Source organism: Phasianus colchicus, chromosome 2 (assembly GCF_987193195.1).
Source record: "Phasianus colchicus chromosome 2, bPhaCol1.hap1.1, whole genome shotgun sequence".
Classification (NCBI taxonomy): domain Eukaryota; kingdom Metazoa; phylum Chordata; class Aves; order Galliformes; family Phasianidae; genus Phasianus; species Phasianus colchicus.
The window spans coordinates 6,287,546-6,314,145 of record NC_143437.1 but is presented as its reverse complement, the minus strand read 5'-3'; the positions used below and the strand labels follow the sequence as shown (position 1 = coordinate 6,314,145).

The window sequence follows — 26,600 nt, the reverse complement described above, 5'->3', positions numbered from 1 at the left end:
CAGCTCCAAACCAGATATTGCTGAGAAGAAGCATCTGCCATGAACTCTGTGAGGCGAGCAGACACCTCCCTGCATGGGAGCCATTAGGAGAAAATCACTGTTTGCCAGGGGTCAGACCATGGTTTCCTTAGCAGAATAAAGGAGGAACAGCTGCTCTGGCCCATGGCAGGGAGGGGACTACTGTGCACACCGTGGTGCTGCCTGGCCTCCATCCCATCCTTTTTTTGGTCCTTGGGGGCAGAAGGAACTTGTTGCATCTGAATATTAGTTTAACCCAGAGAATAGGTGATTTTATTAGCTGTAAGGACCAGAGATAGCTTTTTGGATTTGCCCATGCTGGAATACGTGTTACTTGTTGTCCTGCTTCTCTTCCTCTATGAAGGTGGCTGAAGGCATCACCTGCATGCATGCAAGGCTGTCACCAAGCCACCCCCAAGGAAAAGGGGAGGAGAGCAGTGGGGCCTTCACTGTCCCACTCTCCTCTTCCCACATGTTGGAGGTTCCTGGCCCTTTGTGTCGGGCTGGACATCCCATCACCATTGCTTCCGAGACGCAACAAGCTTTACGTCTTCATCTCCATGAGCAGCACTCCCCAAACTGCCAGGCTGGCATGGCCACACAGCTGCCATGTAGTGCCCCACCACTGAGATTTCCCCTTTGGACCCTTTTCCAGGCTCTTCTTACTGCCCTTCCCTAGTTCTGCTGTTTCATCCATTCAAGTTGTAGTCTTCATTTCCCCAGAGATCTCCTCGCACTCCTGCTTTCATTGTTCTGTCTGTTGCAGAAATGCAGATTATCATCTCAAGGGCTCAAGTGGAGTCCAAATTCACTCTGAATTTCACTTCATTTCCTCAGGTTTGTTTGTTTGTTTCTTTTCAACCAAACACTCTATCAGAAAACTCATCTTCCTACTCAGTTTCTTCTGGGTGAAAAGAAAGGCCATGTGGTTTATCAGCCACACCACGTCTTTTATCTTCCCTTGTATTACAAATTCTCTGGAGAAAAAATTGTCTTTGTTTTCTCTCTTCTGTATTGTAAAGTATTGGCCCCATCAAAATTAGTTATTGATTGCAGTGTTTTCCCTAGAAAAGGCAATGACAGAAACTTTAAGCTTGCATGGAAAAGTTGAGTTGAAAAATGAAGTTTCTAGGAGACATTCTGAAAGATAAGACGTGTTCAGATGAGTTAGTTTTTGTTCTGCAGTACCGAGAAAATGGACGTAGTATTTTACTTAACATCTTCTGAATCCTAACAAACAAATGTTATTTCTATAAGGAGAAAAGAGATCCTTCTAATTTTCATCAGTTTTTGGATGAAAACATGCAAACATATCAGTGTACCTCCAGAAAATTCTGACCTCCCAAATCAACCATATTCTTCAGTAACGATGTAGAGGGATGGAGGATTTGAGGTAATTCTACGTAGAGTGGTCTACCTACCTTTTTTTTTTTTTTTTTCAGAAAGGAAAAAAAATAGATCTAAAGCAACTGTTATCTTCCAGAGATCTCATGCTTTTAATGATCCGTTGTCCCTTTGCTGCTTTGATCCGTTGTTCAGAAAAAGAAATAAGCGAACAAAAGCAAGTGCTTAGATTAAGACAGAAGTAGAAAAAGAAAAAGAAATAACTAAAGCCAAAACCCAGAATATTTACCCAATTTCCATCTTTGATCTTTTATTTTACTCTTTTACAATGCTGTGCTTTTTCTTTTTTTTTCTTTTTTTTTTTTTTCTGAGTGATGGCTAAAGTGACAGGAAAAAAAAATGTAGCTTGGCTTCTTAGTTCTTGTCCAACAGTGCAGTTTCACAGCTTACTATAGCTATGGACTTGCTAGGAAAAGCAGGCCAAAAAAGTATAAAGCTGGTTTTATTTTCTTTTATGATTGCCATGCAGAATTGTTGGTGTTCTTTTCCTTGATTCCTCGTGGTATGCCCAGCTCTCAGTAATCCTATGCTGGCCTGACTTGACAGGGACAGCTCAGCAGAGGATCTGTGCCCAGTGTCTTAACTTCACGGTGTTGACCTGAGCTTGTTGTGTGTCCTGAGCAGTGCAGCATGTACACAGCTTCACAGCTGCACGTTTATCTTCATCAGGGGCTGCCCCAACCTCGGCAGTGTCGGGTCTCCTTGACCAGAAGCAGCACGTTTCGTTCAGCACATCTACTGTTGCAAGAAGGACAAAGTCCATCTTGTTTCAGAGCGAATTCTCTGTAGGAATCACGTGTTACTTCTGTCAGATGCTGGTGCTTTTGGCACAGGATCTCAAACCCACAGCCTGTTCCTACCGTTGGACTACAGCCCTCTGGTGGTACATGACCACTGCTTAACCACAGAGCTGAAACAGCCCTGAGCCCTGATCTTCCTGGTGCTGCCTGCAGGGATAGCAATATCTCTGCTCTCTAAGTTCATACGTGAAACATGGCACAGTTATTTTCTAAATTCCCTTAGAGACAGCTGCCCTGATTTGCGAGTCAGGAAGAACAGCATCTGAACAAACCTCCTGTTTTTGACAGCAGTAGTATTTAGTGTTATGTGGTCCATTGGGCTGAGCATGGTGCCCTTTGCTTCACTCAGACAGCGTAAAATAAAACAGGCTGAAGTCAGCATCCAGCTGTGCTGCAGTGTGCTGGACATCATCCACTAGAGATCAATTTCTAAAGCAAATAGGAAGACTGCACACAAGGGTGCTTCAAAATGGGAATGTGTGGCTCTTATAGGACTGGGAGAGGTCTCAGAAGTCACTGTCAGGGCCCTGGGGGCAGTAAGGGGTTCCCTTGTTGTGTCCCTCTGGAAATCAGCAGCCTGCTCTCATCATTCCTATGGCTGGAGGAATGAAACCTCTCTCAGCCCTGAGTGTTGTTTGCTTAGCCTGATCTGTAAGTGCTTCAGTGACAGATTTTGCAGCCTTTTATTCCAGTGCTTCATTATTCATCCTGTTAGACCACTTTCCGCATAACTCGTTTGTATCTTAAATTACACAGTTTAAACCCATTATTTCTTGTTCTATTCTATTCACTATGGATGTGGAAAAGAAACCTTTTCTTTTTTTTTTATTTTTTTCCTATAGAATGGACTCTTTCTTATTTGAAGTTACATCCCTTTGAGTCTTCCTTAAAGCTAATCAGCCTCAATTCATCTCCTCTCTCTCATCAGTCATGTTCATGTTCGCGGAGAAGATGTGCCCTGAATGCCTTGCACCACCGCTCTTTTCAGCCACGCGATGTGACGCGGCCTTTTGAGCATCAATTCTCTACATGAAGAATAACCTCAATTCTCAGCATGAAGAATAATCTCAATTTCTGCCTAATGAGACCTTGCCATGAAATGCGCGTTTGGAATTTCATTAGCATGCCCTGCTCTGAAAGTTTCATTCTGGACTAGAGGAACAGGATACTTTGGGCTATTAGTGTCAGGCTCTGAGTAAAACAAAGCAACTTCAAAGGACAGCAAGAGAGAACAGAGTGTAAAGCCCTACCGATGTCTGTGATCAGTTCATGGCAGCTAAGTAGGTAGACCAACAAGCTGTCGTGGTCTTACTGAGAAAATAGCAGGAAGAGGTTTTGTTTGGATGGTTGCGTTGTGTTTTGTGTGTTTGGTTTAAATTGGTTTGATTTAGCATGAGAAACTTGTGTTGGTGGAGCTGAACAGCGAGGAGCACATGCGGGGATGGTGGCACTGCTGAAATATGCTGAAGTTGTACATAAGGGTTATAGCCAATTTAGATTGCGAGGGAGTTCATGGCAATACAAGCAATTAAAGAGGAAGCAAAGCACCCACCGCATCAGGGCTTTATTGAGCTGTGCAGCAGTAGGTAAACACTTGTTCTGGGGCGATAATGATGTATCAGAGAGCACATTTACAATGCAAAGAACTAGCCTTCAGATTTTGTTCTTGCAAGAACAAGACGCATACCCTGGGAACAAAGAAGGAAAGATAGGAATCGTTTCTTATTGTTCCTTTTTATTGATACTGTGGGCAATGGGTAAAAGAGATTCTCTCTATGTAAGTGATTTTTTGATACATGCGCACTGATAAAAATCTAGGAAGCTTCCAAGCAGCAATTTGTTAGACATTTCATTAATGTGTTTATTGATAATCTTTTGGTCTTTGAGCCATCACTTAAGCAAGAAACAGCCTTCAGGATCCCTTTGTATGAAATTCACCTTGGTGGTCCATTAGATGAGCCAAATAATTCAGTGCTAGCAGGAGTAGATTGATTTTTCTGTATTGCTTTTGACGTTCTTGGTTTGAAAAGAAACAGGGTAACAACTGCAGTCTAGGCTAAGCTGTTTTTGTCTTTCAGGTTGTGTCATTCTGGTTTGCTGCATTGGAGCGACTGCAAGCTCTCTGGAGGCCAGAATGTCTCCTCGTGCTCCCTCACTGAAAGTCAGAGCCTCTGTCACAGGGAGCCATGAGCACAGAGTGTGAGCCATGCATACTTGCTTCGCCCACAGTAAAGCAACGTCTGCAGCAAGCCAGCAGAGAAACAACCCAAGGTGAGACTTTACTGAGTCAGGAATCCCACTTAGAGAAATGCAGCCTGTAGAAGAACATGACAGTTTTGTGTTTATTGCCTAGAGAGTTAAAGTTCATGCCTAGTGTGGAGTCAGTGCTATTTCCAGCCTCAGGAGGAGGAGTGGGAGAGTTCCCTCAAAGGCTATTTCTGTTCTGATAGGATACCTAAGGGACATGTTTTATTGCTAAGGGACAAGATTTAGTGGGGAGATGCTGGTGGTAGGTGGACAGTTGGCTGGGATGATCTCAGGGGTCTTTTCCAGTCTTGGTGATTCTATGGTTCTAAAGCTTAAAAATCTTTTGCCATTAAAAAAAGAAGTGCCCAGTGCCCACAGTCCAGCAGAATCTGGTTTCTGATCTCTTCTGGAAGACTAACTCTGTAAAAACATCAGCAGCTGCTGCATTGTTTGGCTGGGCAGGCTTGTCTCGCCACAGAACTGCAAATATTTGCGTGTTGGTGCTGTGTGGAAGGCTTTGCTTTCTGTGCAACATGAAGATCCCAAATATATATATTTAAAACTATCTGCTTTGTTGTTTAACTATTTCCAAAGCTGTGTACAGAGCTGAATGATGTGTGCACAAACCCTACTTTGATTTTCTGAAAGATGATTTGATCTTTCCCTATTTGCATTTCCAAATAATCTGAAGCAGAATAGAGAAGATGCAGAAAACGTCCAATGGGCTTTTTGTTCCTCTAGATACAGATTTCATTACACAGCGGCTGAATTTCAGAATCACCTGAGTACCCAGCATCTTTCTTCTCCTCTGCACCTGCTGTCAGTAAGGCCACTCTTTATTAAGGTTTCAAGATATATGGTCTAAATATTCGTACAATTGTGTCCGTTAAGAAATGAAAAAGTGACTTAAATGTAAATGAATTATTAACAGAGATGTCAATATTGCACTGTCTTGGTGTTGGGCTTTTTGGCTGTGTGAGTGCTTCTGGAGGAACAAAAAACTGTATACGAAGAGGTAAAGACTTCAAAAGAAAAAGTTACAGGATGTACATCTATCTCTATTAGAGAAACTAAAGCCTCTCTGGGAATGGTGGCATCTGAGGGGGGTTAAAGGGATGGAAGGAAGGATGGTGATTCCCCATGAGGTAACTTGATGTCTGCCATGCCATGAAGGGACACGGCACTTAGCTATTCCTGAGTTGGACTACCAACTCTTTAAAGTATGCCTGTGATCCTCCTGCTTTCATGCCTCTTGTGCTTGGTAAACTTAACGCACGGGAAAGGCTGATGTGATGAAGTATGAGGTGAGAACCAAATGGACAAATTTTGTAGCTGGAGCAGGAGCCATGCTGACTTTTTTATATACCATAATGTAATCCAAAACAACTGCAAAACTGACAAATAACAAAAATCAAGCTGTTCCATCCACTCGGACCAAAATCCTGGCTCAGCAGGAGGCCTGTACACGGTGCCTGGAGACAACAACAAGGGACAAAGCTCTCCCCTGCAGCACAGCCAGGACAGGCTTTGAACTCAGCCTCTGAAACTGCAAAGCGCTCATTTTGTTGTCCATGGATAATCCACCAGGCAAAAGCTGGACATTGCTCTCTTTTATTCTGCCTATGCAATTGCAACTCTGAAAAAGAAAGCTCTTCTGAACTGCTGACGCCTGGACGGGCAGCCCCAAGGCGGGGCCATCGGGATTTATTTAGTTCACTGCTGCAGATGATGCCTTTAGTGCCACAAACCGCCCTGGAGACAAGTCCTAATCATCTGGGGGGTGATTATGGTCAATTCTTTCTCCCCAAACCCCCCAGACACAAATCAGATCCAAACTGGAGAGACAGGCAGGCACGGAAGAGGGGACACCGGCACCGCACAGCCCCCCCGAAGCCATGTACAGGAGCAGCTTCCTCCGCGAGGTTCGCAAGGAGAAGTACGAACGCTCGGACGCCTACGATGAGCTGCGGGGCTCCCCCGAATTTGACAGCTTGGCCCAAGCCCAAGGCCTGGAGAACCTGCAGGAACTCAACGAGCGCTTCGCCAGTTACATCAACAGGGCGCGCGTGCTGGAGCAGCGCAACACCATCCTGCGCAAGCAGCTGGAGACCTTCCAGCGCATGGATGAGCTGGTGGGCTTGGACGAAGCCTTCGCCGGGCAGATCGAGTTCAACCGCCAACGGATGCGGGAGCTGGCGTCCGACCGGGCCAAGCTGGAGCGGGAGGAGAAGGATGCCCAGCGTATGCTTGATGAGTACCGCAACAAGTAAGGCTGGAGGAGGGAGGGAGGAGGTAGTATTGCTTCTGTAGTTGTGTCCTAAGGATAGGTTTGGTCGCTGGCTGCTTCTCTTGCATGGTGATGTCTCTCCTCGTGTTTCAGACTTGTAGGCAGGGATAGCATGCAGTGTGTAGGGAGCACCTGCTCTGCTCTTCGTGCTCATGCGACTAGGGGGGCAGTGTTCCTTCACCATGGCACACGGCTGTCGTTTCTTAGCTTTAGCAGTGCTGTGCTCTGAGCTGCCAACAGGGAAAAGACCCATTAGAAAACCATCCTGGCACAAAATGAGCCATGTGTCTGTGTCTAGCACAAAGTTACAAGACTCCAAACACTTCCTGAAACGCTTAGGACATCTCTCAGAAACTGTTATTATTTACAGATGTTGTAAATCACCTGGGCCAGCCTCTACGGATGCAGGATGAAAAAAGAGAAAGTAATTATTTTTCTTGGTATGTGAGAGGGATTTGCCTAGTTACATTCCTTTTTTCTCTCGTGTCCCAGTATTCTGGGACATGTTACTTAAGCAATACCTGTGAGAAAATTCCTCAAACTTCATTTCTCTTTAGCTTCATTGGTATTTTAAATAAGAGCAGGAGAATTAGGGGTGAAGCAAGCAAGTGCCTCCAGACACACGTAGTCCCTTCTCTTCAGCAGCAGCCAGTTTTGGCCATGTTGCTTAATTACTTCTACAGCAAGACCTGGTGAATGTTGCTGATAAATGGACTGATGATGGAAGAGAAGGGAAAATTTGGCAGCTGTAGACAAGCTGAAGTGAAATTTTTCACTTCCCCACCAAAGGGTGAGAGAGGAAGACCATGTAAGCCACTTTGGGTTAGAAACACTTCTCACTAACAAGGATAGGAAGGAGGCAAATAAAGTATTTTCAAGAAACGGTCTTGATAGAAACACAGCTGCTCCCAGGCAGTGCTCACTGAACTCACCAAAAACATGTTTAAGAAGGGAGGAGGTGAATCAGCTGGAGGAGCACTGTCTTGCTGCTGCAGAAATATATGAGTCACTTGAGATTTCATCCCCTGTCACCACCACAGACTCTGGTCTGACCTTAGCCAAATCGCATAATTTTTCAGTCTGTTCCTCTACGGGTTTCCCTCTCCTCTGGACTAGTAAGTATAAGACTGATTGTATTTCCCTTCAGTTTCTACAATTGTTTGGGTTTGTTTGGGTTTTCTTCACACAATTGGGAAGAGCCAGAAAGCAGGTGTGAAGCAATTGGCAATATGACCATCTTGATGCCATAGTTTGATGATCCATCGCTCCCAGCAGCCATAACCACCCAAACACATGCTCATCCTGCCCTCCTGAGCCCAGCATGCTGCTCTGCAGTGCTGCCACAGCTATTCATGGGGCAAAAAAATGAGCCAGCCAAAATAAATAAATATCAATAGCTCCAACCCAGTACCAGCAAGCTGCCACACAAAGAGCTTGTGGGAGCTGCAGCACAAATAAATCCCCACCCCTCATCTCTGTTTCTCATCTGCAACAACAGAGGTCAACCCATGCAGGTGCACTGAGGCTTAGTGCTGGAAGTGGTCAGAAATTCATGACTCCCTGGCTGTGAGTCAATGAGTAATGAGTGCCAGATTAGGCAGCTCTGTATTCCAATAACTGTGAGCAGGAAATTCAGCTAAGAGCCAATGGTGTAATTTAACTGTCAACTTTGATACTTTTTTTGTATGTTTTAATTAAGCAGTGTCTATGAGATTTTGACTAAACTCGGTGCCAGCTGCCTATTAGTTAAAAAATGTGTGCAAAATGGACAGAAATACTTTTTATAGATTCCTGCATCCAACTGCATGCTCTGTGGATTAGTGACCTGCACAGCTCCCCATCAGCAGGATCTGACACAGCATCACTTGCTTTTTGTTAGCAGTGTTCTGCATAGGGTGTGAATGGGGGGGGAAGAATGCCTGGAGGTCAGCAATACTCACAGAAAGCACTGTGCTTTTAGAATAGGAGGTTTAGGACCTGGTGCAGTGGTAGTTAGTGATTTCTCAGAAAAATTAGTTGGTGTCTCATCACACAGCCCTGCAATGTTCACTCAGCAGCAGTAATCAGAAGTAAAAAGGAAACTCTGTGGGATAATCAGAGGCAGTTTGGTCAAAAAGCAGCCACTGCCCTTCCACTGCAATGGCCTTCTATATATCTGTAGCTTTGAACTTTGAACTTCTGATGGCATGGATGTAGCCAAGGAACATGATTTAATGGAGGCTTGTTAGAGTTAGAGTAGTATGGTTAGGTTGTGGTTGGACTCTTGGACGCATCTTCTCCAACCTGAGCAATTCCAAGGTGAATTTGGGCTTTGTTTTTTCGCTTTTGGAAGCTGTTGAATTTGACTTGCAGAACAGGTGTGAAAGCTCCTTAAAGACTGTAAAATAAGGTTGGTTGCATTTAAAACAAGGTCAGTGCCCCAGCACTGTGCACCCTGAGTGCTCACCCTATTTCCTGCTCACAGCTATCCTGACGCCTGTGCTTTCTGCTCCTCAAATATGGAGTGATAACCATCTGTGCTGTGCTGGGGCTGTGCCACGCTCCTGCAGCCAGAAATGCTCCAGCACTGCAAAGCTGCTCTCCTACCTGCCTATGCCTTCAGTCAGCAGCACAGCGTCAGGGTTTCTTGATTCATTTTGGAACATAAAGCACTGACTTCTGGTGTGCTAGGATTGATAATATCTCTTAGAGAGTTGTGTGCTGAGTAATCATAGAATCATATCATAGAATCGTATCGTAGAATCATAGAATGTCCTGGGTTGAAGAGGACCACAATGCTCATCCAGTTCCAACCCCCTGCTATGTGCAGGGTCACCAACCAGCAGACCAGGCTGCCCAGAGCCACATCCAGCCTGGCCTTGAATGCCTGCAGGGATGGGGCATCCACAACCTCCTTGGGCAACCTGTTCCAGTGTGTCTGTGCTTCTCACCAAGGCAAAGAGTTTTAACTCTCACAATACATTCTTTTACTCACATTCACCGTTAGGGAAATAGATTTATAATACATACAGTACACCCTGGGACCACTTTGTCTGTAAAATTAGAGGTGTGCGAACCACTGGAAAGTATATTCTAGGTTTAAATTTATTTTTAAACCCTCTGTAGGCACGTCCATAGCTTTTCACATCAACGTGAATAGTTCAAACTGTGCCAGGGGAGAATTTGTTCCCTTGAAGTTAGAAAAAAAGCACAGTGAGGAACTGTTTGGATGCGACTCATAAAAGGGCTAATTATGCTAATTTTTATAGAGCATCGTTACTACAGCAGCAGTACATCTGTTTGTGGGAAAGGACTGTATTTCTCTCTCTGTGATATCTAGAAAGATGCTAAAACCGAGATTTTAACATCCTTGACTGAGCAGGATTAATTAATTTCAGGAATTAAAAGTCTTGCTAATCGATCATCCCTTTTAAAATTCATTCAGTGCTAATATTGTGGGTTTTGCATGCTGCATGATTCCCTGGAAGTCACCAGACATAGAAATGGGCTCCTATCTGCACAGTGATGCTCAGACAAGCTGACACCCAATGGTGTCAGCTTGGACACCGATGAGGGGAAATGAAAGCAGGTAACACCAGAGCTGGGACTGAGCTGATGATGGCTGATGAGCATTGGCAAAGCTGTCTTCAAGCCTTGTCAGCAGGGGTTGTCTCTGCACTGCTGCTGCTACTCTGGCCATAGTTTTATCCTGCAGGTGAGGAGGTCCTGTCTGCCTCCACGCACTCCTCACAGTGCTGAAATCTTGCACTTTGGTAGCAGCTTTGTAATAACGCAGGTAGCAATCTGCTCACAAATCAGCAGAGCAGAGCCCACAAAGGGCTCGTCCCAGCCTTTAGGGTGTGAAATACAATCCTTATTAGCTTGTCTGTCATCCTCATAGGACTGGCACTTTTCAGTTTGTGCTCTCTTTGGTGCTCAAATGACTGCTGTTTCTGTTGAGAAAAGGCTGGTGAAATGCCTCGGGGAAACTTATACCTAGTAGAAAAGTTTTGTCTTGTCTTGTGATGTGCTGAGAAGCTTCCTGTATTGCTGGAAAAAACTCAGTAGGGCTCAACAGAGAGGCATCATTCCCGTACCTCTGTATATTAAAGGCACAGACTTGACACCAAATTGAGTATCTGGCCGCTGAACCTCACTAGGATGTATTGTGAATGTTTTCTCTGTGGAGAGAAGGCAGCCCTTGCATTGCATCAGAGACAAGGTGTGCACGAGAGAGGCCTTCCCTGCCACATCTTTCAGGAACAGCCTCAGCCTGACAGCAGAAGATGGGAAAAGTTGTTTGCAGCATCGCTTTCCAGCAGAGAATGAAGCCCAGAGTCAGGCTTCCCTCCTGCACAGCCATTGGTCACACAGGGCTGATGCCTGTAGCTGTGCAAGGGCTCAAGGAGCTCAAGAAATATCTGTAAGTACCCCAGCAGGGAGCTACTAACCTCAGAAAGGTGAGCTAATGGGATCCTTTACAGCTCTGTTCTGCTGTGTTTGAACATGGCAGTCACCTCCACTCCATTTATTTTCTTCTGTGCAAAAAAAACAATGAATAATGCTTTTTCTAAACAGAGAGCAAAAACATTTGTTAAATCTGTAAAGCTATTTGTCTGGATGAGGAGGATTTTTTTCGTTGTTCATTTAAAGGAGCAGATGAGTCTTATGGCTCTTAAGGTCAAGGAAAGGTCAGCTAGCAGCTATCTAAAAAATGCAGACCTCCTTTAAACATGTCCTGCTAATTGCTTGAACTTGGACATCAGGTTAGAAGTGTAAGAGCATGCAGCTTATTAGCCACTAGCATACATTTCAGCAGCACAGAGGCTTGCATGTTGCATCATGAAATCTCTGAAGCATTTCTAAGAGGTCCTTCACACTCTTGCACTGAGCTTACGCAGTACATTAAAATCCCTTAAAAGCAATCCTCATTCAGAGAATAATAATAGAAAACTAACAGTTATCCACAGCTCATGGCTGACAGGTGGATTTCTGTGTATGTGACACAGCAGAGATTTGGGTTATTTGAGAAGCAAGGAAAATGCAGCTGAGCATTTTAGTCATTGGAAGAATTTTTGAGTGAGGACCTCACAGCTAGCCAGGTTAGAAAAGGCCTGAATGGCACTGGGGCTGAAATTTAGACCTTGGCACTGTTGGAATTTTGCATATTATTAGGAGTACAAATCCATCTTTATATTGTAGCCATGCATCTTTATATTGTAGCCTGGCACAATCTGCTTTATTCTTGCCCAGTTGCCAGAAAATGTCAAGCGTCCACAAAATATTTTTAAGATAGAAAATTTGTTGGAGGTGATTTATTTAATAAATAGCAGAAACAAATGCAGTCTTGCTTTTGAAGTTGAATATTCTTGGTTGTACCCTTAGAAGTAAAACTTGTGTTACTGCAGTTTGGCAAAATGACATTGTTTTAGTTTTGTTAGAAAACAGCAGCTCAGCAGAGGAGGCCCAGCCATTTCATAGCATCACAGAATCATTGGAGTTGGAAAGGACCCTTAAAGGCCATCCAGTCCAACCCCCAGCAATGAACAGGGGGCAGTGAATAAGCACATTATACACCCATTGTTCACTCTGTATAGAAATATACACATTATGCACTCACTGAATTTTTATAAAAGCATAAGAGTTGTTGGCTAAATGCAGTCCATACTAAGACTGAAATGTGATTTCAACTAAACTATTGTATGAATTGATATTGAAGAGGACATAAAACTTAATCCATCAATGCATCCAAATAGAAAAACATTATTCTTATGCAATCAGTGTACAAAATTGCAACTTTTGTTTCATGTTTCTGTTATTTTTATTGAATAACACCAGTTAGATCAGAAAATCAAATCAACAATACAGTGTAATTAAATGCTAATGTAATTAAATGCTAATGATTCTATGAAATGCTAATGTGCCAGATTACTACCCATGTGGTAGTCACTGATGAGAGGTGGTCACTGTAGCCCAACACCAATCCATTACACTTTTATTGTAAATAATCTAATTCTTGGGCTTCCTGTGACAACGTGATAGCAAGTATGTGGCTTTCTGTTACCTGTTTCTCTGTAAGCCAGATACAAGAAGTTCTAGAATTATTCTCAGCAGCTGGGGGGGAAAAAAAGTAATAGTAATGGATAAATAAATCTTCTGGGACTTCTCAAGGTTCGTCTTTTGCATTATTGTGAAACATATATTGTGCACGATAGGGCAGTTAAAAATGCAGTTTGTAGAAGGATGGGCAGCTGCACTTCGTATCCTTTGTTCTCTTTGCAGGTACCGAAATGAACGTGAATATCAGCAGAAGCTAAAAGAGACCCTTGAACGCCTGAATAAGGTAAACCTGGGAAAATGGAAAAGCAAAGGTCTTTGTCAGTTTTTCTCTTTGATTTTTTGACTGTTTAGGAACCTTGGGGAATTCTTACTGGTGCCTAGCTGCTTTTTATCTGAATTTGTTTAAAGCATCAGTGTCAGCAGAATGGAAAGTTCCACATGAGCACAGTCAGAAGGTATGGATAAATACCCAGCAAAGTGGGAAAGAAATAAAGAACTTTTCATTGCCATTTTTTCTTCCATTTCTAGTTTTTAAGTATCTTCTACCCAAGAGTTCTCATGTACAGCCTGTTTATATGTATATATATTTGCTCTATGCTGGCTGTTAACCTGTCAGAGCCAGCCAACCTCTCCCTTGTGGGTTGAGCACAAGTAGACACAGGAAAGGCTGATGCCACCCACCCAGCATGGCCATGCATCCTTGTTCTGTACATGGAAAAGGAGTCCAGAGCCCATAGTCACCATGTCCAGCTGCCATCATGCTGCAGTGATCTAAGGAGCAGTGCAAGGATTTATTTTAGCTGTCATGGAACTAATTCACAGAACATCTCTTGAACACAGAAGACTCTATCCAAGTTACCCTTTTATTTAAGGTTATATGTCATTTTAAAGCTGTTTCTAGTGCTTTAGAAATAGGAAAAGGAGCACCATAGTGGCATGCATACGAGTATTCAAAGCAAGGATGTAGTGTTAATTAAGCCAGAAGGTGTTAAGGCAAGTAGGCTAAGGCAGTGCCAGGATTATAACCCTCATCTTCTGTTGAGGTCTTAATTAGTTTTGTTGTTTTATTGACAGTTGCCTTCTTGGTAAGTGTTGGCAAAGAACTTTTCTAGTCTGGCTCTTGCGTGTATGTTCTTTCCTGCTGCTTACAGACAATTATCTTAATATAGGGCTAAATATGTGTTTGCAATGATGCTGGTGTCTCATTTTGTTGAGTTTGTTCAGGTGAAGGATCACTGGTGTTTAAGAATCCTCCAATAGTTCACTTAGTGCCTATTTCTAAAGATGTAATTCAAAATAGGTGCTCTATTTTGCATGATGGAAGATTTCAGATTGGGAATGATGTTCTGGAAATCTTATGGAGCCTCTAATAAAACAGAAAGATATTGAATTACAGGGGAAAAATGTTTTAGAGGGATACTTCAGGCAAATGCTTACATGGCTAATCTAACCAGATGGGATGGCAAGGAAAGCCTGATTCTGGTTATGCAGCACATGCTATCCGTAGCCCATAGCCTCAGCTGTCCTCAGGACTTCATGAATTTTTCATTAAGACCAGGGACTTGGAGGATCTACTGTCTAGCACACCTTTAGAGCATCACCAGATGGCTCCTGCATTCATTTTGGGACCTAGTGTTGAAATTTGTGTTGATTCTTCTGCATTCAATGTGATTTTGCAAATTCATACTTAGGTGCATTTAATAGTTCCATTCAGAAGACAGCTCTTCTCTGAATTTAAGTCTACACACACAGGGGCAGAAAGAGCCCATTTATTAGTCTTCTGGAGAATGAAGATCATATAGCCCACAATAAGACTGGAGAAAATACATTTGTTGCTAAGTACATTCGGGTTTCTAAACAAAAAGAAGGCAAAAAGCTCATGATTTGTTCCTTTCTTAGTGCAACATAAGGAATGGTTGCACAGGGCTGCTGTTTCCTGAACTAATCCCAAAGAAATATTAATAATAATAAATGGTCAGAGAAAAGATAAAAGTTTACTAACATATTTAGGAAGTTTCCAGACCAGGTCTGTGGGACAGCCCAATTCATTCTCCTTTGCTAATAGCTCTCACGTGAGTGAAGGAAGCTGTAGTATATCTTTCCTCAGTTCTGTTTCTCACAACTTCCCCTTCATCTTCTGTAAGTGAGAAACAACTGCTGGTGGATTTTTGGTGGACAAGTGGGAGATGTTTCGTGTGAGCACAGTCACGATGGCATGTTCTTTATATATATTAAGAAAATGTGTGTTAGCTTTTTCGTCTCCAATGAACTATAGACCTCCTGCGTCAATGCTATTTCCCAATGTGCTAGCAGAGCTCTCACACACCCTGTGAACTCTTAAAAACATTGCTGGAGGTCAATATTTCGTAAGGCATAGCTGGAGCTGCTGGGTCCACCTTCATTATTCCTCTCAGCTGATTTGTGGCTGAAGAAAAGAGGACTGATGGACCTCTCCAGGCACAGCCAATGTGATCTTGAGCTGCAGGAAGTGTTTTTAACCCAGACTACAGCTACGCTGCTCCTTGCTTTGGGGCACCAAACAGTGAAGAGAGCACGGTTGACTGTATGCATAGTGCCCAAGATATAGCCTAGAAATGTGCACGAGCAGATGTAAGCATTTGCCTTTTCAGATAGAAGGAGAATCAGTTTGGAAATCAGCAAACAGTGACTCTGGTGATGCTTCTTTATCACTTGGATCAACTTTCTGGAATCAGCACCTAAGGCAGAATGGTTTTTGCTTGGAAGTGGAGTGAATAGCAAATACTGCAAAGTTCAGGAGCAGATGTGTAGGCACTGTCTTGTTTTATTATAAGGCATCGTCAATGAAACAAGTCTGTTAGAAAGAAGGAGAAAAAGGGAAAATTTTCCCCCTTTAAAGGAATGTTTGGGAAGCTGAACACTGCTTTTGCTTACTACATGCAGAAATATGTGCTTACCTAAGGACCGAGGGGCTTTTTTGGCTGCCCACAAGCCTCCTAACGTCACCATTGTTGCACTGATCTTCTACTCAATGGGATGGCAGTGGATGCAGAAAAGCAGGGTGCAGTCATGATGACTGGCTGCGAACATGCTGGTCTGGGTGAGCTACTGCCTCACAAAGCAGAGAGATGGCTCTGGAGCAGAGTGGGTCCATGGGCAGCCTCCCAGTGTGTCAGCAGGCCTGGCTGGGAGGCTCAGCAGCATAATGGAACAGCAGCATCTGCACATTTTTGGAATAGCGCATGCTGTGCATGTTAAAAAAGAACAATCCCCTTCTACCAGTCACATGCTGTGCCCGTAGATTTTAGCATTTTATCTTCAACCCATGATCTGCTCACTGAAACAGAATTACACAGTGATGGCACGTCCATCATTTCAATGGGGCAGCTTTCGGTCTTGTTATCTTAGTAACAAGAGTCAAAAATCTCTTGCCCTTAAAAAGCAAAATGAGGGGTGACACTGGCTCAGCTCTCCTCCTCTTTAATCTTTTCCTTTTCTAAATAAGTTGGAAGTTGGGGAAGGAATGCATAGCCTCATGTTTTGGTACAATGGCGTGATGCTCAGTGGGGATTTTTCAGCTATAGTAGTCAGGATTTATATCCACCAGTTTTCAGTCCAATGAACTATGCAGTCAGAGTCCTGTGAAGTATGGCAAAGTTTTCTGAGAAACAAAAAATTGAGAAACATCAACTTTGGAACTACCACGAGTGACACTGATGGTGAAATTCAGGTTTCTTGCTCTGTTCTTATCTCTAGCGCCAAGGATGAGTTTGAGACCTTGACGTATAAATAACAGAAAGTTCTGCAGCAGACCAACTTTTTGGGTCTTGCTCATCTGTCATTTTTAGTTCCAGAAATGGCTCCAAGTCTGACAAATATTTGTGATATATGAAAAAACACCAAAAGGAGAAGTGGAAATAGTTTGGACCAGTCTGTTTGTTTTCAAGGGGACTTTTTGCTGAGAATATTAAAAATGACTCAAGATGCCCTATCATAAGCACTAGAGAAATCAATGCCTTACTCTGTTGATGTCATCTGTTTAAGATTCATGCCCCACTGCAGTCTTTTAGCATCACCAACCAGTATTTCACTGTGTCTATCCCAGCATCCATAAAGCATACAGTGAGCATGTTTTGACACTGCCTGTGCTAAATTGTCCCATAAATTATATTTATGCAGAAGAGCAGTGTGTACAATGGGAGAGCACGATGTATAAAGTGCTTATTGTTCATTGCTTTCAAAATCTTTTTATTTCTCCCAGCAGACTTTAGTTCTCCATACACCAGTGAAGCGACTCGCATGGTGGATCAGTGGCACTCCAGCCCTGTGTACTGACTGCATGTCCGTGTCTCTTTGTGCGTTGCAGGAAGCAGATGAAGCACTGCTGTGCAACCTGGAGCTGCAGATCGAGTCCCAGTTCCTGCAGGATGACATTAATGCCACAAAAGACAGATATAAGAAGGTAACTGGATGGATTTGCCATCTTTTTTAGAGCTTTCTTCTAGAGACACATGTGAAGCTTTATCCTCTCCATGGTCTGTTCCAGAGGCCAATAAAAAGAAATCCAGTTTGTGTTTTAGTGTGTAATTTATATGACATCAGTGATCACAACAGCAATAATTAGGTGGCTGAAAGCATTCAAACTGACTTACTCAGAATCCAGTATCTACAGCAGTAGCAATGTTTTGAATTTCTTGACCTGTTACCATGATGTGGGTCCTTTCCAGCTGAGGATATTCTATTATGATTCTGCAGTTCAACCCAGCAAGCTGATCAGGCTGTCTTACATTTCATGCTAGGAAGCTATTGGGTTTGTGAAAGGGAGGATCCTGATTTTCTGGGCTAGAGCATTCTGGTTAGTCAGTGGACATTATCCTGTGGCTGTAAAATTAAGTTGCTGCCAACTCTAATAGATGCATTCCCCTTCTCCTTGGGAGGGCAGTGGGATCTTGTAGCAGGCCAGAGCCTCATCTTTGCCACTTTTGAAAGAAGCAGCTTCTCTTTTAAGACCTGTGCAAAGTGCAGAGATACTGTTTGGTCCTGTAAAACTGGAAGTCACATCGCCTTTAATTAAGACTGTGTAGTACATTGTAACCTATACCTGTAATACCCCAAGTACAGTAAATCTCTTAGGACACAAGCAGTTTAAACCAAGCCTAAAATTACTTGGCAAAAACAAGTCTTAACATGATCTGGACTTCCATGTGTTGGAATAAATAAATATCTAAGAGTAAGACTCAGAGTAGAGCATTACAGGCAGCTATGATATTTTCTGACAAAAATGTTTTTTGCTTTGCCACAGAACCTCATGGAAATCCAGACCTACGTCAACATTTTACAGCAGATCATCCAGACAACCCCTCGCGTGTCCCCTATAACTACTGGCATATCTGAGGTAAGTGTTGCTGTTGGTAAATGCATGCTGCAGGGTCTGTACTGAGTGAAAAATAATCCATATTGATTCCTAAAGCATACCAGATCTCCCAGCTAGTTAGATGAAAACTGCAACAAATGTGATTAAGGACTGAATATTGATCATGAGAAAAAACCTAATTGTAGCTTTGGGAAACTGAAGTGAGCAAGAGAAGGGACAATGTGTTAGACAGGTGCATGTCAGCATGGGTGTTAACTGCAAAAATGGGTAGACGAAAGGTGGTGGAAGTAGTTTGCTTTCAGTGTGAGCTGGAGCTGGCAGGATGTATGCATATTTACAGAGAGAGTAAATCTTGTTGTGAGAGGCATTATGTGAATAATTGTAGATAAATAGCTACAAACAGGATGAAAACTTGGTAATTCACACCAATCTGAGTAGCTGCATGAAGGACATTTATTAGAAGAAGACACAAACAGTCTACTTTCAGTACAAGCTGTGCTTTTACAGCACTGCTGTATCACAGCTTTTTTTTGTCATGCTGGAAGGGTTTTCTTGAGGTTCAGTACCCAACTTTTCATTCATCTGTTGTCATTTTCTGTTTGCGTTTATGGTTTATTTTCAGTGGTAACTTTATTTAATAGAAACATACGTTCCTGCACACATGTTGTTTTCTTCCAACCAGGAAAAACTTGTAGCAGAAAGGAGGATCCCTGTTCTGCAGAGCCAACTGGAGGAATACAAGAGCATCCTCTGCCAGCTACAGGCTCAAAAATACAAGCTGCAGACAGAGGTACTGCCACTGTTAGACATAAATGCAACCACGACTTTATGGTATCTATGGGCACATGTTAAAAATTGAAAGAGAAAAGAGGAGAGGACAGAGGGGACAGGAGATGGAACAGCAGAAGGAGGCTACAGTGAACAGAAACCAGTCATGTAGAATTGCATATGGCACATCTGTGAAGTGGAATGTTTTCTTAGTAGATAGATAGGACTGGAGAATGATCACCACATCCCCTCCAGGTGCAGCTTCTTTTAGGCCTCAAGATATCAGTTCTCTATATATGAGAGAGGATGACTGTAGCAACATAAAATAGCTTTTACTGGGATTTTGAACTCCTTTTGACAGCCACAGCAGCAGCTGAGTGTAGTTTTTCTCACCATGTTACTCAGGGACAGCGATACCCCTGGACTCTTTCTCAAGTCTGATGCTTTGGTGGAAAGGACATATGGGCTCTGGGAAGGGCAAGAATCAATAGAGTAACAAGTGAGACTGTAAGTCCATGTAGATTTGAGGAGAAAATCAGCCATCTCCTGGCACCTGAAGAAGCATGCTGTGTGGGAAATTAATCATGCTGCTTTCAAAATCAAATCTTCATATCTCATTACATCTTAATTGGTTCATTCTCAGGCCTTTAGATTAAGAGTTAAATAGCTTTGTGTGGAAGTTGATGATACGGTTGCTTGCGACAATGAAGGCTGGATTTGATGGCTGAATTGTCACTGAGGTCCTTTGCTTTTCATTTTCTGAACATGAGAACTATGCTGCAGTGAGTTTATCAGTTCCACCTTCTCAGCACTGAATATATACCTGTACACTCATCAGAGCTCTTACACTACAGTATAACTGAATCAGTGCTAGGGGACTTAGATCCTAAATTTATTCTCTTAAAAGGTTTCTGGAAATCCTGCCTGTAAAATGCAGAAATCATTCAATTATTAAAGAACCCGTTAACCAGTTGTAGCCTCATCACGTTTTTGTGAATGCATCTCTTTAATAAAAGATGCTTGCAAAAGGAAAAAAATCCCAAGCGATAGATGAACTATAACAATTAGCCAAACAGCAGATGAAAGTGAGAACAGATTTGGTGAAACAGCCCACATATTTAGTTCCATCCCTTGCTTTGGAAGGGCCTCATCGCCACCTCCTGGTTAGTGTACATCTCAGTGACTGGCACTTCAGACTTACTGCACAGATGTTACTTTTGTTTACCTCTGTGTGTCAGCAGTGCAGCTCAATAGATCGTGTCTTGCCTTGTATCCCCTTTGAAATACCTGTCAGATGGGGGATACCCGATAATTCAAAGCTGATTCTGTTACTCCCCAACTTTGTTTGCCAGACAACTATGCTGGAACAAGCGATAAAAAACACCCAGGAGAGTTATGACGACGAAATTCAGCTTTACAACGAGCAGATTGAGAACCTCAGGAAGGGGATAGAAGAAGCAGAGAGGACCTTGGAGAAGTACACGACTGACTGCCGCCAGCTGGTGATCTACCAGCAGTCCTTGGAGAACGAGCTGGAGCGCTACAAGCGAATCATTGAGAATGAGGACAGCCGGTAAGGCCGGGTTCCTGCACTCTGTTGGAGGGCTCAGGGGTCTCTCTTACCACATTTGAAAAACAAACAAACAAACAAACAAAAAAAACTGTAGTATTTTCAAGGGCATTTGATCTACCCACGGTCATTTCACATCTTTCATTGGTATTTTTCCAACAACAGTCTACACAGATGCAATACCTACTCATGTCCCTACCAAAGAAAGGGTCAGAGCCATTCTGTGCTTCTCCTTTCAGTGCGCAGAGGTCAGAACCACGTGGAAGCCAACTGAATGCTCTCTCTGCTGCCTGTGTGCAGTCACCCTTGCTGGAGCATTCTGGGCAGGCAGAGCAAATGTTTTGCAAAGCAAATCTCTCCTGCACGTCAAATCCATAGCAAGGGAGGGGAACAGGGTGCAAGATATGTGCAAAGCTTTGGATTGTGTTGAGGTCTACCGAGGAGCTCTGGCACCCTCTGCTGTCAACCATCTGCTTCTCCAGAGGCTGACTTTCTGCATCTCATGTTGGACAGTGTGTTCTGATGAGGGGTATCCAGTAGGGTCATTTTTTGCACTGAAAACCATGCCTTGGCCCTCTCTCCTGACTGCGGGAGGAGCTGCAGCCCAAGGCTAGGCACAGAGATACCCATCGGAGTGTCTTCACATCCTCCCAACAGGCAGAAATACTCTCTCAAATTCTGTCAGAGCAGACTGGTAAGGCCACGGATGTGGTGATTTCATATAAGCCAGCCTCTCATTGTTTTGTTGTTTTGTTTTGTTTTGATTTTTAACCCTTAATACTACCAACTCCACAAATATTTTCCAAAAAAGACTGCTCAGTTTTCCTCTTGCCCTTCCGAAGTCAGGCATTAGCAGGTAATGTCTAAACATTACCCAATTTCATATTTTACTGTCCAGCTTTTACAAAGTGATGATGTCATTCGATGAATACAATCTCTGACTGGTTCAGAGAGATTGTGCTGTTCAGGAAAGCTTTGTCAGTCCTTCATTCTTTGAAAAATCACATCTATTTCAGTTACCTCAAAGAGAAAAATCCCCACTGCACAGAGACCTCCTAGAGGTTTGGCTGTAAGAGAGCATAGGTAACGCCATTGCAGCCCTTATTTTTTCCTTTGATACAAAGTTACTCTTATACTATAGAGGTTAAATAATGCATATGAACATATCTTGGATACCAGATGCAAAGGATGGCATTTTTTCTATGAGATACTCAGCCAGCTCCAGGGTAAACACAGAAAAAAGTGTTGCAGAGGGTCAGTGAGACAACTGATTGAAAAAGCTGCATGTGCAGTTTTGCATCTCCTTCACAGTACTGTACTGGGGACTGTTGTATAAGTTGGTTTCAGTTGAAGCAAATTTTATGGTCCAAGACTTCTCCCATGCACTGTCAAGCTCAGAAAGCACAGGAGCTGACTAACCTTGTGCCTTCTGATTTCTTTGCCAAAGAGGAGCTCAGCATGGGAACAGTTCTTTATCAATAGCTTAAATATTTCTAATTTTTCAGTACTTAGAGACTTGCTAAGGCTTTTTTCCTCTCCCATGACAGAAGAAGCCACTCTTAAATGATATAAAAGGAAAAACAAACCTGTGCCTTTTGATGTGTGGCTGTCTGCTTTCTCATTTGCATCATATTGCCCCTTCTTCTGGGGCAGGGCTCATTGTCCCTGTTTTGTCCCAAGCACTGCTGGAGGCTGAAGTACAGCAGCTCTTGCAGAGGCACAGCTTTGGGTAAGCATAGATGGACAGTTTGCCTTTCAAATCTTTCTTTCAAGGTGTTACGATAAATTACAACCTGATGCTGCAGTTCTTTACTATCTGTGTACATCCCAGCTCTTGTGGAGGCACTGTAGCTGTGTGGCTCTCACCACTCTCTGTATAACTCCTCACCACAGAGAAAAACATTCTTCCTTCAATCTCCATGTTTAATAATTTTGCACAATTTCACTTGCTCACGGTGGAAATGAGGGGGAGAGGTCTGACTGTTGCGCGTCTTCTCCGGCAGGTTGAACTCTGCTATAGCAGGAACGCCAGTCACACTCTTCACGCAGATCTATAGACCTGTCCAGCCTCAAGCTTCGAGGGGAAGAGGTAAACCTGTGACGTGTCTTCCTGTGTCTGTCATGAGCAGCATCACTGTAATTTAAGCTGTTTTTCCGTTTGCCTTTCATACAAACACCAGCTGTGACAGTCTGACTCAAGGCTTGCTTGCTAAGTGAATGCAGCAATTTCAGCTTTCCTCAGCAGGCCTTGAGACAAGCTGTCCCAAGGCCAAAACTCCAAGCCAACTAATTTCTTTGCTTATTTTTGGAATTTTCTACTTAGGCCAATCAACAGAACCAAGTCAAAAGACACCTAAAACTACTGAAGGATTGGAGTTTATTTTGCTGACTTGTTGCAAATTGTTGTCCCACATTTCAGCCATGTGCAGACAGCATCAGCAGACTGGCAGAGAACGCTTTTTAGTCCTGTTTATGGGCCAACGCAGGTTAAAAAGACTGCAAAGATCTCCAAGTCCAACCCCAACCTGTCCCCTCCATGCTCTCTAACCATATCCCTCAGTGCCACATTTCCACAGTTCTTGACATGGTTACTTCTAAATAAGGTGTTTCTAGGGTGTTGTAGGATTGCCTGTTTGAATTAGGATGCTTGTAAACCTAGTGACAAGGGACAGGACCAATAGAGAGGACACACTTTACAAGAAGAGAATCTTGTTCATAGCAAGATGCGGTAGGTGCTGGCATACAGCATCACTCACTGCAGCTTAAATCCAAGGTCACTGGAGTTTTACTGTCAGCAGACCACCCCTCAGAATGAAGACAAGCTGGTTTTAGGAGTACAGGTGTAATTTTTCTAACTGTTCTGTGTCATGTAGCTGTTTTAATTGAAAAGGATCCATAAAGCATGAGGCCATACCCTCAGGTTATAGATGTGGCTATCTCAGATGCAAAATGACTGCTTGGCCAAGGGGGTCCCAGCAAAAGGAGAGGCTGTCTTATGTGTGCTAGTAGGAGGTGTGCTCACGTTTGCTGCTGCATTCAGCTCTCTACCTGAGGCAGTGAGAGATGGCTCCAGCATTTGCAGCAGCTGTGTTCAGGACTGTCTGTTGTTTGCTTTGTTTTTGTTCTCCCTAGATATCACCCAGGCTATGCAAGAGATTGCCAGTGTAAAGCCCAGACAAAAAGCGCTGACAAAGAAACTTTCCAGGAAAAAGGAGATCATGTCTAAAGACATAACCGACGGGCACTCGCCTGAAAAAATGTATGAAAGAACTGTGGAAGTTTTTGACCAAGATCAGCTGGAATTTAGACATGAAGGTTCAGTCACATGTGAACCTGGGCAGGAGGAATTAGAACTTGTTGAAAAAGAAGCAGTCCCAGAGGACGTACCCGATGGAGCCCAGATAAGTAAAGCCTTTGATAAATTGTGTAACATTGTGAGGGAGAAAATCAGAGTTTACAAGAGACCAGAGGCTAAAGCTGATTCCCACCCCAAAGGGCGTTATGTGCTGGTAACAGGGGAGGAAAGCTATGAAGAACCTTGCTTTTCGTCCATCCCAGCTGGGGGAGGAATCACAGTTTCTACCAGCAATGGGAAGGTAACGATTGGTGGTGATGTAGAGCCCATACCTGAGCTGCCTGAACCTACCGAACCATCAGAAAAAGAGAAAAGGGACATCTGTGAAAGGAGGGACGAGATTGAAACCCAAGATAAACTGAAAGAGGAGGAGAAAGAAGACCTGTTTGAATGGGGCAAAATAAGGGGGAAAATTGAGCAAGTCACAAAGTATCCAGACGTCTCCGAGCCCGAGGCAGTTCCTTCCCCAGGTCTGATAAGCCCAGCTGAGCCAGGAGTACTTCAAGAGGCAGAGCATGACCGAGAGGGCCTCTTGTTCCGGGAAGCAGGCTTGCCTGGCTCCGTGAGCTACGAGAAGGTGGAGGTGGTGGAGTCCATCGAGAAGTTTTCAGATGACAGAATTCAGACATATGAAGAGACAGCTATGATTGTGGAGACGATGATAGAGAAGACGAGCAAGAAGAAACCGGGTGATAAAGGCTCTTAAATGACAAGCAGTCAACTTGTCTGGCATAGTTATTAAATGATGTAATTTTTTTTTTCCTGATCGAATGATACAATAGTGAGATTTTTGCTGTTTGGTATGGAACAGATTGATACTTTGATGGCAAAATTCTGTCTGATGTAGGCTCACCTGTGTTGTAACAAATGTGAGACTGCTCCAGGACAGGGAGTAATGGGCAGATCCTATGCAACTTATTTTCACAATAAGGACAAGTTGAAATCAATCATCATTACAGAGCTGCCTGGCTTTCCAAAGTATCCAGGGCAGATTTGCCAGTGCGTATTCCTCTACTTCTCCTATAGCTGCCACAGGATTCCCCATCTCTCAGACAGCTGCAAATGTTAACTTGTGACATCCGATTCATTTAATAAAAGCTTTGCCTTCTACAGAAAGTACCCACTGTGGGTGTGTGTTGCCTTTACTGTTGAATAACAGGCTGAACTGCTAAAAGTTAACCGATAGATGTGCAGGAGTCTTTCCAAAGGAGGAGCTGGAAATTGAGTTCTCTAACCCATTCCAAATCTCTCTCACTTGCTGTCTTTTTAACTAGAGGTGACCTTGGCAGAACACTCTTCGTGGATATGGAGACAAACCTGCTGTGCTTGAAATAAGCTCCTACTGCACATCTACTCAGAATAAAAATTGAAGTTCCACCAAAATAAAGCAGGGGAAAACCCTTTTAAAATACTCTAAAGGTGTTATTTTTTCCTTCACCAGTATAACTGAGGCATTTACGAGCGCAAACAAGCTTTTGAGCAGACTGCAGGCAATTCAAAAGACTCTGTTTGTTTGTTTCATTTTTTCTTGTTGCTTATTTCCTTGGATTGTAGCATTGTACAGAGTTTGCTGCTGCTGCGTGATCCCGTTGCATCCTGCTTGCTTGCAGTGCCACAAAGCTCCATGGGAACAAGGGCTGCTCGTCTGTGTGCCTGGAGAAGCACAAAGCAGCACTCCTGCATCAGCTTCTTGCAGCTTCCAGAAATCCTTAACTCAGGAAAACAAAAAAGAAAAAAAAAAAGGAGAAAAGAAAAAGCAGAAGAAATCTTTGTGCATGTGCTAATGTAGAGCACTATCTAAAATAAGGCCTGAATTCTGTTGTGCTCTGAGCTGCCAGCCACAACCATGGCAGCAGACGGTGGGCAGATCCTCATCTTTCTCTAAACATATAGAGAAAAAAACAGTAGGAAGTTATTGTTCACAATGACAATGATGCAATGTGTAGTAAATCTCACGATTTATGGATTATCCACTGCTTTAAATGCAGATTCTCAAACACTAACGCTGAGGCATCGCAATGAAATATGTGTGAGCATTTATTCAGGAAAGCCTGGGATAAGACATAGGGTACTGCAGATACATTATCACCTCAGTGATAAGAAGAACTAGATGAGGAGATTTCCAGCTGTCTTCTACTGCTGCAGGAATGGTAAGAAATTACAGCTGGGGTTATTTTAAAACCACACATACGCTGCGCTGTGGGGCTGTGTGTGCTTAAAACCTACTCAGAAAACATGGGTGGGAGGTAGAGGGAAATAGGATTTTTTGTGCATCGAAGTGCTCCAGAGAAAAATACTGCTGTGGTAGATCCTATTATTTCCTTAGGGCCAGAACTGCCACTATGTACGAAACAGTGCAAAAATATCAATGTCTTTCTTCTTGAGCATCCCCTTCCCCACTGATAGCAGCAGTTCAGCAATCACACGTCTGCAGAGCTTCCCTTGGAGCCACTGGGTTTGAGCCATGTAAGCAATGCCCAATGCTCTTTCCAGCCTGCATCTTTCTCTATCCCATCCTGCCACAAAGTTAACACCAAGCCTGCTGCTCTTCTCTTGTTCCTGTCCACTCTTGTAAGATCGTGTTTGTTTTCTTAGTAACCAGGATGAGATATAAATTTCCTTATCAGTATGAAAAGCAGGAGGTTAGGAAGTCACCTCACAGTGCCTCCCATGTGCCATCAGATAAGCAGTGATGATGGGACATGCCAATTTGCAACAGCTCTTTATTTCACTTGGATTATAAGACCTCATTGTGAGGC

The 26,600-nt window shown here is 43.3% G+C and overlaps 1 protein-coding gene across 1 annotated transcript; it reads left to right on the top strand.

Annotated features, from left to right (window-relative positions):
- The first annotated feature begins 6,364 nt into the window (after positions 1-6,364).
- BFSP1 (beaded filament structural protein 1) lies at positions 6,365-26,291 on the top strand. The gene is made up of 8 exons (XM_031603309.2): positions 6,365-6,735; positions 13,018-13,078; positions 17,141-17,236; positions 18,077-18,169; positions 18,831-18,938; positions 20,269-20,489; positions 22,490-22,575; positions 23,619-26,291. Exons 1-8 carry the CDS (start codon positions 6,365-6,367, stop codon positions 24,545-24,547), a joined length of 1,965 nt encoding a protein of 654 aa, XP_031459169.1. The 3' UTR covers positions 24,548-26,291.
- Positions 26,292-26,600: the final 309 nt, after the last annotated feature.